We start from the raw sequence: 15656 nt of genomic DNA on the forward strand, positions 1-15656 counted from the left end.
GTGGCTTTGCAAACCCAGTTTAGTCCAACACACATGATGGTATTTCGTCGGTTGTTAGTTTAAAAACGGAAAGTGAAAGAAGTTTTGAATATTTGAATAAATAGTAACACAGTCGAACAATCAATTGCACTTGCAATATTAAACTCTTGTAAAAAGTGATCCCTTGTAAGCAATAAACGATTTTAATCACTTGGAAAGATATATTGTGTTTTATAAGATAAAATTATCATCCCTACGCGGACTTCTTTATGTCGGAGTCATTTTTTACCCATATTTGGGGTGAGTAATGCGTCGTAAGACACAGATCGATAATTGAGAATCCGGTGTGTATACAATGCTCTGTAACAGCATGCTCAATCTTAAAATTCCTGTTACCAACGGGGGGTAGAAGATATCAAAATTGCCGGAAATCACTAATTGCATTGTTTATTTTTCCATTAAAACTGATTTCAAAGTACTGCAACTTCTAAATGGATTGCGATAGAGTAAAATGCTTTTCAACGTTGGTTACCTGTAACCTTACGATCGGCCTGTGGCCATTTTTAGCCTGTCACAAGTTCAAATTTTATTTACTTCAAACCCCCAAAACAGAAGGGATCACAGCCGAAAAAGTGATTACATTTTTAAACAACATTTCTCAAACGAAAAACAGCGTTTGGGGCCTAAATAGGGTAGTTTTTCACTGTATGAGACCTCAAAAAGGGAGTCGAAAAGACGTTTAAACACGTCTATATGAGGTAAAGGGTTAAAACGACCGATTTGATCAGTTTCCTTAATTTCGTAGGATAGTGTATTTTAGACAACAAATGCTATGTTATAAAATTTGATATTATTGATATTATTTTCCTTTCCAAAGCATTAAGGTACACTTAATTTTATAGATGTCTGCCCTTGATGAATAATTTTTCATACACAACTTCTAAAGTAAGTTTTCACTTGAATTCATATCATCCCCTAAAGACACACACATTCGTCTTGTAATGATTATAGTTTTAACAATCATATCAACCCAAATCGCAATCATTATTGATAATGCTACAACAATGATAACCAATTGTACAACAATGTGAATCAAATCAAAATAACTTTTAATGATTGTTTGGTCTTTTTCATGCTCCGTCGATTTTGTCGTCGAAACTTTTGTTGTAACAGTTTCGCTTTTCGTGCTGTTGTTTGTGCTGCAAACATTTCTATAATGCTGCTGGTTCTTAAAAATTGCTGGTTTAGTAGTCCCGTAAAATTTAAGCGATAAATGTTTTACTTGAATGTTACCTGATTGAAAAAAAAATTAATAACCGGTATAAATTAATAGCTAAAGGTCTTTAAGCTTTAACAATTTTCCAAAGTATTAATGCCATATGTTATATAACCGAGTGAGAATCGACGAAATTTGTATCACCAATATTTTTGCGTAAATAATTCAACAAAGTAACGAATATTTTAATTAGGTATTTCAAATGTTTTCTTCAGCTTTATTTGAAGGCATGTAAACAATCAAAGGGCATAACTAAGCACAACGTTCTCTTACACGAAATTGTAATGTCAACGTAAAATTAATTTATATTGTCATGCTAATCATTTAAGCAACATGACCACCATGTCATTCATACATTCAATCAATCAATTATTCATGCATTCATTTTGATCATTTTGATTGTGATATCTGTGTTTGAAAAAGAAATTAAAGTATATTCTTCTTTAGTTTAAGATAACATACTTGCTGAGTGTTTGTCCTGCACATGCAACAGCCAAGTACCAAGTGGGTCCTCATCCCAGAAATGACAGGATAACAGTCGTAGTTTCTGTACATACACTGACTTGCCCTTTAACAAAATGTATGCAACAAAATTAAAGTATACTAGTAGTTATTTTCGTACAAGTTTTAAGCAGTTTAAAGCCAGGAGTATTATGTCTGACAATATCATACATTACTTTATTTATAATAATTATTCTACTTACATTTCTTACGAACACGTAAATAACGATACCATATTATATAAATGGGAAAGAGGGAACAAACTGATCAGAAAAATCGTTTGTACGTGTTCTTGTGGGGCGTTGTTCGGGTTTTGCTGCTGTTTTTATTTTGATTTTTAGGGGTTTGTAATTTTGTGTTTGTGGGTTACTTTTTGTTTGTCTTTTCGAAAAAGTGTGAGTTATTATTAAAGTTATAGGTTTCGCCATAGATATAATTATATAGTTAAATATTTGACTGAACAAAAGCGAAATCCCTATAGAAATGACATACAACTTACCATTTCAGGTATAAAATCCATTAAAACAGATGTCGTTTTACCAGGCGATACTATTGATATTTTTATTTCAGTTGATTTTGCTTCAAGGTCCATTTGAACTTTAACATACTCTAAAATAGTCGGACATTCTAACCCTTGGCATTCATAACAAAACTCAAACGTCTGTGTGTGAGCTTGATGTGGTCTGCAAGAAAAAAAAAGATAAAAAAAATGTTCATTTACTATAGCTCTTTCATACACCTTTTTAAATAATATTTAAAACCTGAATCAAAAGCCTGAATCATTTTTAGACTTTCGATATATGGCCCATACCATATGATGTACAATGTATATCTTGAGCAATACTTTATTTGCAAGTTTTTATATCATTCACTTGCTTCGTTTTTCCTGAATAATTATTTTATTTCGAAAAATTACCCAAACATTTAAAGACTTAAAACGTTTTAAATCGAAACAGCTGAAAATGGCACAAAATTGATTATCAAATTGATTCAGACACTATTTTTCATTATCGTTTTGCATATTTTTGACTTCTTATTTGTCTCAATTAAATTTGCAAGAATTTTAAAGTTCAAGTGTTTAAGCTTGAGACATTTTGTGGTTCAATTTTTTATAGATATAATGGTTATAGGATTATTTTGATCAATTATTACTTGCATTTGACGTTGCATGGATTTTACTTAAACATGTCACAATCGGTACTAGTCATGTCCTCATTAAATCTTAGACTATTTAAATCTAAGAAATAACCATCGATCTTTCGTTACTCAAAGTGGTTTTATGCTCTGCTCTCTTTTTTATATTTAAGTTGAGCTGAATTGACAATCATTTCAAGACATTGACTGATGTGAAAAATGTTTAGGAAGAAACTAAATCTGCTTAAAACAAACTTGCGCCACTCTTTTTATAATTTGATTTCCATAAAATTTCCTTGGGGCAAAGTAAATTACAAAAATAAAAGTAATAATGGCAAAATGTCATCTTATTTTGCAATTTCCCCTGTCAACGCGCTATAACCTTTTGAGTGGCATATTTTTTCATCAAACCAGAACAAATGCACAATAAATCCATAATAAATTTTGTTAAAATAAAAAAAGCGTTGCAGCAAAATCTATCATATTCCAAATAAAAAAAATTGTTTTTCTTGACATACCTGGTTATGTACGTCTTGAGCTTCTTCTTGCGCATTGTAGGTGTTGGGCGGTGTTTTTGTGCCTTTTTAACAAACTTATCGGCATTTATAAGACCAAAACCAAACACTCCGTGAACTATAGATATAATAGAATAAAAAACAATACACATATGTACAACGAAAGACAGCTGACTATCGCTTTATTTATTTTTTTTCTGGCAGCTTTGCAGTTCCAACATCATAAATAAATAAATAATCTTAATATTCTAGTTAACAAATTTTCATATTTCTATGCTCTATGCTTTTGATTAATATGAACGCAAATTGTATCGAACCAAGATGCAATTTCAGATTACATTAACAAAATGTAAAGTTTGAAAGAAATTCGTGTATCAACGAATGTAGACTACAGATTATAGTTTGTAGACAAGACCCACTCATTTGTATCTAGTCACAAGGCATTTTGGTTTAAGGTCTACGTGTTGGTCCATTTTTGTCCGTCTAAGGCAACTTTGACAGTCAAAGAAATGTGACTGTGATGAAATGCACTGGGTTTTTGTTTAATACCTGTAGTATAAAACAAACTAGCACTAATAGCATAATCAATTCAACTGTTATACATGTATATTGATGTGAAAGTAAGCATAAAGAAAATCTTACAGTGTCTCCCAGCTGCATTTTTTGTAAATGCGATTCTCTCTCGTAGTTGTCTGTGTTCGGAAGACTGAACAAGTAGATGTTGGATATCCCTTAATGACAGGTCTTTACTGGAGAAAAATATCTGTACATTATATCTAAACAAATTGCAAAATTAATTTTTTCACTTACTTAAGATACATGAATCAGTATACATTTGTACATGAAAGCATACTATTTGTTCAGGACATTGCTGCTGAATGTGACAAGGACTTTAAAGGTTTTACTTTTAGTAAAAGAAATCCACGTTGATGACATTCACTTTCTACACACCAAAATGAATATCATTATTTGACATGTAGTATATCAATGTGCACACAATATATCATTCTTTTTAAACACTATTTATTTATCTTCTTAATTAATATCTGATTAGGTAATCAGACTAGTTTCATTTGTTAACAGGTCATTATGTATTTAATTTTTACATAATGTTACCGGTATATTTTTTGTTATTTGAAGAATTGGATTGTAACTCTTACTTAGCTTCGAGGCCCAGTCCTATAATCCCCGCTATTTGGGCTGTGGCAGCAGAGATCCCGTTAAACCCGGTTACACATCTGTCTTCCAAAGTTGTTGTAACCTAAAATATTTACAGTCCTACATATTAATCAATGATATAAGCGAATTTATTGGTATCAATCAAATGAACCTGAAATTTTCAACTACAAATTTTGCAGAAAGTATAATGAGTACAATTAAAATATCATTACCATTGAGGAAGATGTGAGATTGTTTCCATCGCCAAGTCCAGATGTCAATACACTGGCGTCTGTATAAACATAATCCGGAATTATTCCATTTCTACCGACACTGGACACTGTGATTGTGTGAATATTGTTAGAAAGTTCGCTTCCTGTAGGACCAGATGGTACAACATGAACAGTACCTAGGCCGTGACGACCCTTAAATGAACAGCATGCATTCACTTCATTTAAAATCCGAACCGAAAATGTTACACAGTTGGAGTTTTCATATATACATTGAAAGGTATAATGAAAGTTGTTTTTATAATTTATGAAAAAGAAATTGCAGGACTTTAAGAAATGATAAACAATGACAATTACAATAGATTTATTTGATTTTGGCCTCCGGCCGTTACAACACAGCATATACATTACAAGCATGACATGATGAAGTGCCAGTGTACTAAATAGAATTCAATTACTAGTATATATGTTTATGAAGTGACATAAATCAAACTATATTAACATATATGTATCGTATATACCATCTAGAATGTGTAGATAAATAGATAATTACACATATAAATATTATCAATGTAACATGTTACGTTCTTGAATAGCACAATATGCAAACACACCCAATCTCATCATAATATCTATATTTTTAGATGACATCAAAATATATCTAACTTATTAATATTAGGGGACTGATAGAATTTATATGGAATATTTTTTCTGTCTTAAAGATGTTAATCTGGGATATTTTAAAACAAAATGAAATTCAGTTTCAATCTCAGTATTACAAAGTTTGCATATTCTTTGATTTCTTTCAGTGTTAGAATACCATACCTCCATCAGGCCTCTTTCTTTTTCTAAGTCATATGAAGAGGCCAAGACAGTCCCGTCGTAAAAAGGTAGCTTAAGACAAGTTAAAATTATAATATCTAGAATCCATGACCCCCGTGATATTGTTTTCAAAGACATAATTATAAAAGAATTGTCTATAAACTCACGTGGATTGCCCCATGACTTATCACATCTTTTATTGCTACATCAAGTTTGTCAAATGGTCTAACAGGTGCCCATGCATTGGCAAATATGTCAGTAGTGTTAAGGTTGTAGCTTAATGCCCGTGAAATTACGTCAGAATCTGACCAGTGTTTTGGTTCTAGTACAGGTAAAGTAGACCCAATTAGGATCACCTTAAAGATCTTCAGCGCTGGCAAATACATGCAGTATGAGCAATACAATACAATACAATATAATACATTAAAATACAAACAATACAATAGGACAAAACATTCGAGCTGAGACTGTTAGTGATAATAACTACAATGTATACATGGTCATACTTACTGTGTACTGTGTTAATCAATTTGGGTCCGGTCACGTGTTTGACTTTTCAACAGAACAAAATTAACAACCCAGGCATCTATTTACACCCTATCATTCGAAATTGAACCAATGGTCCGATAGATAAAGATATTATGTAACACCAAAATTACCTTCCAAACAATGTAGATTTGATGATACACACTGGGTCTCAGTTTTGTTATATACATGAAGTCAACATTCAACATTGACCGGGCAACTTTACATTAGAAAGTACTTCATAAGTACATTATGAAGTAAACGAAGTAGGTATATGACCAAGCATATAATTTTCTATACAATTTAAACAGTAAACAGACAAGAAAATGGCTATACAATACATCTATTTGGATAGGGTGAAGATAGTTTTTACCTATAATGGTAACGTTGGGTGCTATTCCTGAGCTACATCTGTTATTACCTTTAATAGCACCAATAATGCTTGCCATCTTGTTACCGTGACTAAAATCAAACAAAGCAACATTACAACAGCATTAACAATAACAAATTGCTTACATCCACTAAAATAATGAGATAAAAAGCAATGAAATTGTATAAAAATGGAATTATATCAATGGAATTGTATAAAAGAAATGAAATAACATCTCAATAGATTTGTATACGATGAAATCAACTAAAAAACATTTCCATTATGATATTAAAGGGTATATAGGATCCACATTTAATTATGTAAATGGTCTCTTGTTAACATTTATATGATATATATCGCCGTATCCAGTTAGTAACTTGCAAAAATAATACTATAATAAAAGTAATTCAATGACAATAACACTCTTAAAGACAAACTTTTTACTGGTTAACAATTTTTATTGGTAATTTACTAGTATTTAATTTTTTTCTTATCGATCTTTGCCATAATATTACAAAACGAAAACTATTTTTATCGAAGGAAATTAAGTAGTTTTAAAATGGATTCATAAAAAATTTTTTTAATGAAGTGTTCGCCTGCAGTAACAAAAATCAGAGTAAAAGCAAATTTCCGGCCCATTTTTACCATAAGTCGGTTCAACTGCGGAATTGATGTTGTTCCTGCGAAGTTGAAACTTCGGTTTAAATCTCGTTTTGAATTTTTTAAACAGATCCAAAATATATGTGTTCAATATCTCTTTAATAGGGAAGAATTTTTAAATAAAAAATTTACATGCAATATATTTTTTTTAAAATAGAATTTTGCGATTTTATTTTTGGGGGTAAAAAAATAAAACAAATCAACAAAAAAAAAAATTTTTGGCTTTAATGGATAGTTTAGATCCACACTATCTAAAACAATCTTTTAAAAATAAAAATTGAAGGCAAAATCTGATCTTGAAATTATTTATTATTTGGACAGGTTTATGCATAGCATAATAAATTCCGTTTTAAAAAATTTAAAATTTTTTTCCGGTTTTAATTTAATAAAGTTAATAATTTAAAAGTATAACGATTATTTTGGAAATTAAAGGTAGCCTGCTCTTAAAATATTTTGTTTTTTTTCCGTTATAAAATTGAAGATGATGAAAACGATCTTTGTTTGTGAGGTTTTTTTAAAAAATTAAATATTCTCGCAGCGTTTATCGGCTTTTTAAACAAAAAAATGTTAAAAAAATACTTAAAATTTTACACAAAATCGCGTTTTTTCCATGTTTAAAAAAATTGGCCTGTCATATAAATTTGAAAAAAAATTTTTGTTTTTTTTAGATTTTTTTGTTTTTTTTTTTTCATTTAACCCCCGGGGTTTGCTTTTTGATGCTAGGTCTAAGTTTTTAAATTTTTTTCGCACAAAACGACAAAACTCTTTTGATAAATACCCGATAAAAACCCCCGCTTAAACCATATTATTTCGTTTTCTAAAAGTTTAAAAATATAGAATATCACAAAAAATTATTTTTTTCAACCCGGAAATAACTTGGGTTTTCCCCCGGTTTTTTTTTGGGTGTCCCCAAAAACAATAATGGTAGCGAAATTTCAGAGTCAAATCTTTTAAATTGAAAATTTCCCCAAAATTTAGTCCATTTTTTAAAGCGGTTTATTTATCCCTTTTTTTGTACACTAACGCCGAAAAATCGGGGGAAGATCACTGCTTTAAAAAATGGTAAAAGACAGACGCATTAATTTTCAAGCAAAAAAATTCCCCGAATTGTCGAAGATTTCTAATTTTTTGTTTTTTTGTATTTTTTTGATAGAAAATTTAAGAAAATTTACAAAGCGGACATTCAACTCTGACACAGAAGTTTTCGAAAAACCTAACAACAAGTAGTTCTCAAAACACCCTTAAAAACTAGCAAATTTAAAGAAAAGAAATATTTTTTATTTCGTTACAAGTATCCAACAAATTAAAACCCCAATTAAATTTAAAAATAGCGTTGGCTTTTTAAAATGCTCCCTTTATATTAAACTTTTCAACACTTTTTAAAAAATTTTCTTTAAAAGTAGCAATGGATCCAGGCGTGCTGTTTTAAATTTCATCCAAAAAGACTTTTACTTTTTGTTTTGCCCCCAATTTTAAGTATTTTTAAAAAGTATAAGCATGGAAAAAATTCAACTTTGGGTTTTTTTAGCCCCGAAATTTTCTTGCGAGAATGTAAAATAATGCCACTTTTTTTTGAAAATACAGAAAGAGGGGTAAGATTTTAAAAAAAAAAATAGCATTTCAATGGAGACCTCAACGGGGCCCAAGCAGGACACCTATATTTTCAACTGTTTTAATCCACGGGGAAAAATTAACAGTTTTTTAAAATGTCTTTTTTAGGACGTGAAAAAAGACACTTTTTGAATGGGTTTTCTGCGGGGGTATAGTTTTTTAAAAGGGCAAGGACAAAGTTTTTTTTTTTTTTTTTTGGGGGCTTTTTTATTCGGTAAAAAAATAAATTAATGTTTTTTTGTTTGCAACTCGGTTAGCAGAATTCCTTTATGTTTTAAAACCCTCTTTTGGCCTTGAAAAATTAAATTAAAATCCCCAAAAAATAAACTTTTTACGGGAAAAATACTACATATATACAGTCCCGTTTTAAATTTGAAAAAGATAAAAAAAATTACCACAAATTTGAAACCCCTTTATTTTTTTAAAAATATACATCTTTTAGTAAGCTCCAGGTTTATTTACATCTTTTTTAAACAACATTTAAATCGTTAAAAGGGCCCTAATTTAGAAAATATGGTTTTTTTTCGGGCCTTCACATATAAATTCACCGGGGTTTTGAAGGGTTTTTTCGCGCTCGTTAGGAAGAAAATTTTCTGGAGTTCAAATCCCTTTTTTAAAGGCAACCTTTTTTAAAAAAATTTTTTTAAAGGTCAAATAAAATTTGGTTTGGGGAATTTTTTTAACCCCGGGTTTTGGGGAAAATTATTCTTATACCCAAAATTACTAAAATTTTAAAACGCGGGGAAAAGCTTTTTGGGGGCATTTAAATATAATCTCACAACCTGTACCTTTTTAATTTCTAGCCCAAAAAACAAATTCAGCGCCTTCTGTCTTTGATTTATATAACGCCCGGTTTTGATTTTTACACTCTACTGTTGCTTAGATAGAGAAAATTTTTAAAAAAAAATAAGAAGAAAAAAAAAAGGGTTTATCAAGTTTTCAAAAAATTTAAAAAATTTTTTCTTTGAAAGATTTCATTTTTGTTTTCATCTGCCTTTAAATTTTTCATTTTTGTATGAAATTTATTTCTAAAAAAAATTTTTTCAAAAATTTGGATTTGCTTTAAAATTTTTTATAAATTCCCCCAAAGTTTTTTGATTTTAAAAAAACCCTCATTCAACGGGATATATTTATCAAAAATAAACAACAATTTGGGTTTTCGGAAAAATTAGTAAAAATTCATCAAAAAATTTGAGAAAATATAAGTTATAAAAAATAGCTTTGACTTTTAAAAATACCTTTCTTTTGTAAAAGATCCAAAGGGTTTTGAATAGCTTTTTCGATTTAGATGCCCCAGCACATAGACTTATGATTAAGATGGGAGATTTTGGGGTATTTACAGAGATCAGAAATTAGATTTTTTTTAAATTTTTGACTGTTGGATTAAATCTGTGGCGTTAGTGTATGGGAGATAAATTTCGGAAATTTATTTAAAAAAAAAAAGATTGTAAAAAACTGAAAATTAAATAAAAAAGCTTTTTTTGGGTTTTTTTAAAAAGGGCTTTAAACTTATTTAATTTGAAGAAAAAAAAAACATAATTTTGCCGCACCGGCTTTTTATTTTTTTTCTTTTTAGTGACAAAATACGTGGGGTGTTTTAGGGAAAAGTGAAATTTAAAAAACATTGTTAAACAAATTTTAATTAACAACACACCCATTTAAATTTATTTAAAAGGGTTTTCCTTTGCGTTATTTAAAAATTTTTGTATATAAAAAAATCTCAATTTAAAAGGGCTTTTACAATCAAAATGTAACAAATTAAATGTTTTATGCCTTCAATCAAAGAGCCGCCCCCAAAAAGATGTTGGGAAAAATACAGGTAATTTACAAATTTAGAATTGAAAAAACGTTTCTCATTAAGTTGATTATCCGAAGCACTAATCCATTTTTTTTTCCAAAAATTATTTGGATGTGGTTTTAAAAAACTGAATTGTTTTTTCTTGTTTCGTGGGTTTGAACCCAAAAAAAAGTGGACAACAAAAAATTGAAAAAGATTGGTTAAATTTTAAAATTTAAACCCAAAAACAAAATTATGTGCCCCCGGAAAAATTGTCCCCTTTAAATATTCTTGCGGATTTTCATAAAAGGGTTTAAATTTATTTTTTAGGAGACTGGGCTGTTAAAATATGTCTGTAATATCAAATAAAATTTTTAAGAATAAATTTATTTTATAATAATCAATTCTTTTCTATTGTTTACCTTTTTTAAAACGATTTAAACTACTTTTTAATTTTAAAAAAATTTGTTTTTATTAGCCAGAATTTTAGGTATTTGGGGCCCCTAAATGTTTTTAAAAAAAAACTAGGGAAAAAGGAAAAAATCTCAGTCACAAATCCTTCCCAAAAAAAACCTATTGCAAAAATTTTCATACGTAAAAATTAACGAAACCAGTTAATTTTTTTTTATAATTAAGTTTATTATTTTAGTTAAAACCGCTTACGTTTTTTTTTTTTTTTTCCCGTTTTGAAAAAAAATTTCCCAAATGCGGGCCCCTTGCGCCAAAAAAAATCTCCGTTGCGTATTTTTTAAATTTATTTCCTCTTGTTTCCCCGCCCCAAAATTTGGGTTTCCCCTTTATTAGGCTATAGCGGGTTTGTGTTGAGCCAAGAATGACGATTTCAGCTTCATTAATTCCCCATTTTTAAATTCACTTATTTACGATTTTTTAAAATTCATGAAAATTTATGGTTTTATTCTTCAAGGGAAATTAAATTTGTTTTAATTTTCCCATTTTTAACTCGTAAAACACGAGTTCAACTTCACTTAAATTTCCCATTTTTAACTTTACAAATTCACCCATTTTCAAACCCCATGAAAATTCCCCAATTTCAACTTTTAGGAATTTAACTTTTTTTTAATTTACGATTTTTAAAGTTTGTGAATTTAAAGATTTCAACTTCACGAAATCACGATTTCAAACCCCACGAATTTACGATTTTTTAACCCTTTTATGAATTTTAAAATTTTTAACTTCAGGATTTCAACTTCATGAATTACCGGGTTTTAACTTTTATTTAAAACACGGCAACCAAAATTCACGATTTCAACTTCAGAAATTTAACTTCGTAAAAAAAACGATTTCAAATTTTGGGTTTTTAACTTTCCCCAAACGTGAATTTACGAAGTTTTAAATTTTGCATTTGGGAAAACGGGGAATTTGTAAAAGTTAAAAACCCAAACCCCTTTTCGTACCGGGTTTTTTTATATGTATTTATCAATTAAAGCTTACCCCAAAACCCTTTTTTTTTGGGGGGTTTTTCTTTTTTTCCCCAAAAGGTTTTTATTTTTTTCCAAAAAAAAAAAAAAAGGGGGTTTAAAAAAACGGAAAAAAACCCAAAATTTGGGGTTTTTGTTTTTTTTCATATTGAAAACCCCTCGTTATTCGAGACAGAAACACCTTTTAAAGGGTAACCCAAAAAACAAAAAAACTTTAAAAAAAATTTAAAAATTGGGCACTCCTTATTGTTTCCCTTTAGAAAACAAAACAAAAGAATGGGTTTTAAAGAATAAACCCAAAACAGGGAAAACTAAATATATTTTTTTTTTGTCAATTTTTTTTTTTATAACAAAATATCATGATTTTATTTACAAATAATAATCTCTTTTAAAACCCCATTACATTAAAGTTGATTTTTACTTTTTTTCTGGGAAGTACAAAAAACCAATGCAAGGGGATTTAATTATAAAAATTACAGCCTTTAAAAAATTTTAAATTTGGTGGGTTGATGCAAACAAAGAAAAAACTTGAGAATTTTTGAAAAAAATTGTAAATTTAGAAAAAGACCATTTGTTTTTTAAAATCTTCATAATTCATAAAAAAAATTTTTTTACCCCGTATTGCGATAAAATTTTTAAAAAAAACCCCCAACCCTTTCAAGTTTTTCATTTAAATGACAAATCCAGTGCTTTTTTAAATTTTTTTAAACATTTCCCCAGATTTTTAAAAGTAAAAATTAAAACCCAAAACAATTTTTACTCATAAAAATGTCAATTTTAAATTAATGGCTGTCTTTTTCTCAAAAAAACTTTTTAAAAATTAATGTTTTCCCCATCAACCCCATAACTTTATATAGGAACTTATTAAAAACTTTCAATATTTTAAATTAAAAAAAATCATAATAAACATATTATTTTATCACAGTAGATATAAAAATTTACGAGATGCTTAAAAAATTTTTTTGCTAATTTTTTTTCGCCCGTCAAATTGAGCTAAATTTTGTTATTTATTTTAAAAATTGGACTATAATTATGGTAATGGCCATAAGATAAATAAAAAAGTTGAGGGTTTAAAAAAATTAAAAATACCTCTAATTTTAAGACTATCCCAAAATTTTTTTTTAAAAAATTTAAAAATTTTCCCATTTTAAAATTAAGGTCCGAAGGATATTTAATTTGATTTTTTGTGAGTCCCCTTTTACTATTTTACACAAAATGTGGGAAGGGCATATTTTTAAATTTTAAATTTAAGTAAAGGTAAAAAAGTTTAAGTAAATTTGTCTTTTACCTCTAATCCCTTTATTCACTCGGATGGGATAATGGGCAAAATGGACAATTTAAAAGATTTTTAAAATTTCTTAGACAACTACTAATTTTAAAAAAAACCAAAAATTTTTTAGTATAAAATTCCTTAAAATCCCCTTAATTCCAATGGGGTCCTTGGTTTGACTAACCCAATCAAAATAAAAATTAAAACCCCAAAAGGTTTTTTAAAGTCACAAAAATTTTAAAAACAGTGAGTAAAAACCAAAAAAAAGAAAAAAAAAACCTTCAGAAAAATAATTTGGATAAAATTGTTTGGGAAATTTTGGAAACTTTCAAATTTTGTTATCTAAAATTGTTATGGATAAGCTAACCTTTTAAAACCTTAAATAAAATTTTTCTACCCCTTTTTTTATTTTGGGTTTAGGAAACTTTTTTAAAAATACATTTAAAGTTATTAAACCCCTTTCCTAATGAGCTATTGTGAAAAAGGCCGGGTTCATTTTAAAAACCCCCCTGTTACCAGTTTCCCAAAACCCTTTAAAGCTTTTAATTTTTTGATGAAATTTAAGTTGGGTCGCCATGCCCAATCCAATTTTTTTTTTCCCCCTTTAAAAGAATTTTAAGTGCTGCCAACCCCTTCATTGGGTTGGATAGAGTAAAAAGGGTTTTTTAGCGTTTTGGTTTCACGATTGACCTTTAGGCCCCTTTTCAGCCCGTCACTGTTCAAAAATTTTTTTGGCGATGAGGGGGACTGCCGTCCCCTTCAAACTCCCAAAAGGGGGCACATCCGCACTCTGGCGTTTGATGTACTTTTTTGATGGGGCGCGGCGCAGAAAAAGTGATCACATTTTTTACACCATTTTTCAAACGAATAACAGTGTTTAAGGCCTAAATAGGGTAGTTTTTTACTGTTTGAGGCCTCAAAAGGGGGGTCGAAAAACCGTCAAAACACGTCTTTATGAGGTAAAGTGTTAAAACGACCGATTTGATCAATTTCCTTAATTTCGTAGGATAGTGTATTTTAGACAACAAATGCTATGTTATAAAATGTAACATTATTTTCCTTTCCAAAGCATTTAGGTACACTAAATTTATAGATGTCCGCCCTTGATCAATAATTTTACATACACAACTTTTATAGTAAGTTTGCACTAGAATTCAAATCATCTCCTAAAGACACACTTACTCGTCTTGTAACAATTAAACGCTTAACAAGAAAAGGAACCAAAATCGCAAATGTTATTGTTATTACTATCAAAAATAGTATTGATATTACTACATAAATGGTAATCAAAACAAAATTACTTTTAATTATATTTTTGTTGTTTTCATGCTCCGTCGATTCTGTTGTCGAGACTTTTGTTGTAACAGTTTCGATTTTCGTGCTGTTGTTCGGGCTGCAAACATTTCTATAATTCTGCTGGTTCTTAAAAATAGCTGGTTTAGTAGTCCCGTAAAATTTAAGCGATAAATGTTTTACTTGAATGTTACCTGATTCAAAAAAGAATAATAACCAGTAGAAATTAATAGCTAGAGCTCTTTGAGCTTTAACAATTTTCCAAAGTCTTATTATCATATGATATATTCATTACCTAATGAGAATCGACGAAATGTGTATCACAAATATTTTTGCTTAAATAATTTAACAAAGTAACGAATAGTTTAATAAGGTGTTTCAATGTCTTTCTACAGCTTTATTTGAAGGCATGTAAACAATCAAAGGGCATAACTCAGCACAACGTTCCCTTACAAGAAGTTGTAATATGTCAATGTCAAATTCATTTTTATTGCCCTGCTAATCATTTTAGCGACAAGACCATTCATTCATTCATTCATTCATTCATTTATTTTGATTATTTTGATTGTGATCACTGTGTTTGAAAAAGAAATTAAATTATATTCTTCTTTAATTTAAGCTAACATACTTGCTGAGTGTTTGTCCTGGAAATGCAACAGCCAAGTACCAAATGGTTCCTCATCCCAGAAATGACAGGATAACAGTCGTAGTTTCTGTACATGCACTGATTTGCCCTTTAACAAAATTTATGCAACAACATTAAAGTATAGTTATTTTCTTACAAGTTTTAAGCAGTTTAAAGCCAAAGCATTTAGGAGTATTATGTCGTACAATATCATACATTACTTTATTATAATTATTCTACTTACATTTCTTACGAACACGTAAATAACAATACCATACTATATAAATGGGAAGGAGGGAACAAACTGAACAGAAAAATCGTTTGAACGTGTTCTTATGGGGCGTTGTTCGGGTTTTGCTGCTGTTTTTATTTTGATTTTTTAGGGGTTTGTAATTTTGTGTGTGTGTTTCTTTTTGTTGGCTTTTCGAAAAAAATGTGATTACTTTAAAATTTTTTGGTCTCGCCTAAAAA

At 29.2% G+C, this 15656-nt stretch overlaps 1 protein-coding gene across 1 annotated transcript; it reads right to left on the reverse strand.

The window, feature by feature from the left end:
* Positions 1-904: 904 nt before the first annotated feature.
* Positions 905-6711, reverse strand: LOC132729871 (proprotein convertase subtilisin/kexin type 4-like). The gene is made up of 9 exons (XM_060715707.1): positions 6514-6711; positions 5783-5988; positions 4797-4988; positions 4566-4666; positions 4048-4154; positions 3409-3523; positions 2256-2439; positions 1718-1823; positions 905-1272 (listed from the first exon to the last, which is right to left on the reverse strand). Exons 1-9 carry the CDS (start codon positions 6587-6589, stop codon positions 920-922), a joined length of 1440 nt encoding a protein of 479 aa, XP_060571690.1. The 5' UTR covers positions 6590-6711; the 3' UTR covers positions 905-919.
* Positions 6712-15656: the final 8945 nt, after the last annotated feature.

The sequence above is a fragment of the Ruditapes philippinarum genome, unplaced genomic scaffold (assembly GCF_026571515.1).
Source record: "Ruditapes philippinarum isolate M1 unplaced genomic scaffold, ASM2657151v2 ctg2896_1_1_1_1, whole genome shotgun sequence".
In the NCBI taxonomy this organism is placed as follows: domain Eukaryota; kingdom Metazoa; phylum Mollusca; class Bivalvia; order Venerida; family Veneridae; genus Ruditapes; species Ruditapes philippinarum.

Excerpts from the sequence above, each read along its gene's own strand:
- LOC132729871 (XM_060715707.1), bottom strand. The coding sequence starts at position 6,589 with ATGGCAAGCATTATTGGTGCTATTAAAGGTAATAACAGATGTAGCTCA. Across the intron at positions 5,989-6,513 it reads ACCCAACGTTACCATTATAG|CGCTGAAGATCTTTAAGGTG; the intron begins GTAAAAACTATC and ends TGTATTTGCCAG. Across the intron at positions 1,273-1,717 it reads GCAGGACAAACACTCAGCAA|GTAACATTCAAGTAAAACAT; the intron begins GTATGTTATCTT and ends TTTTTCAATCAG.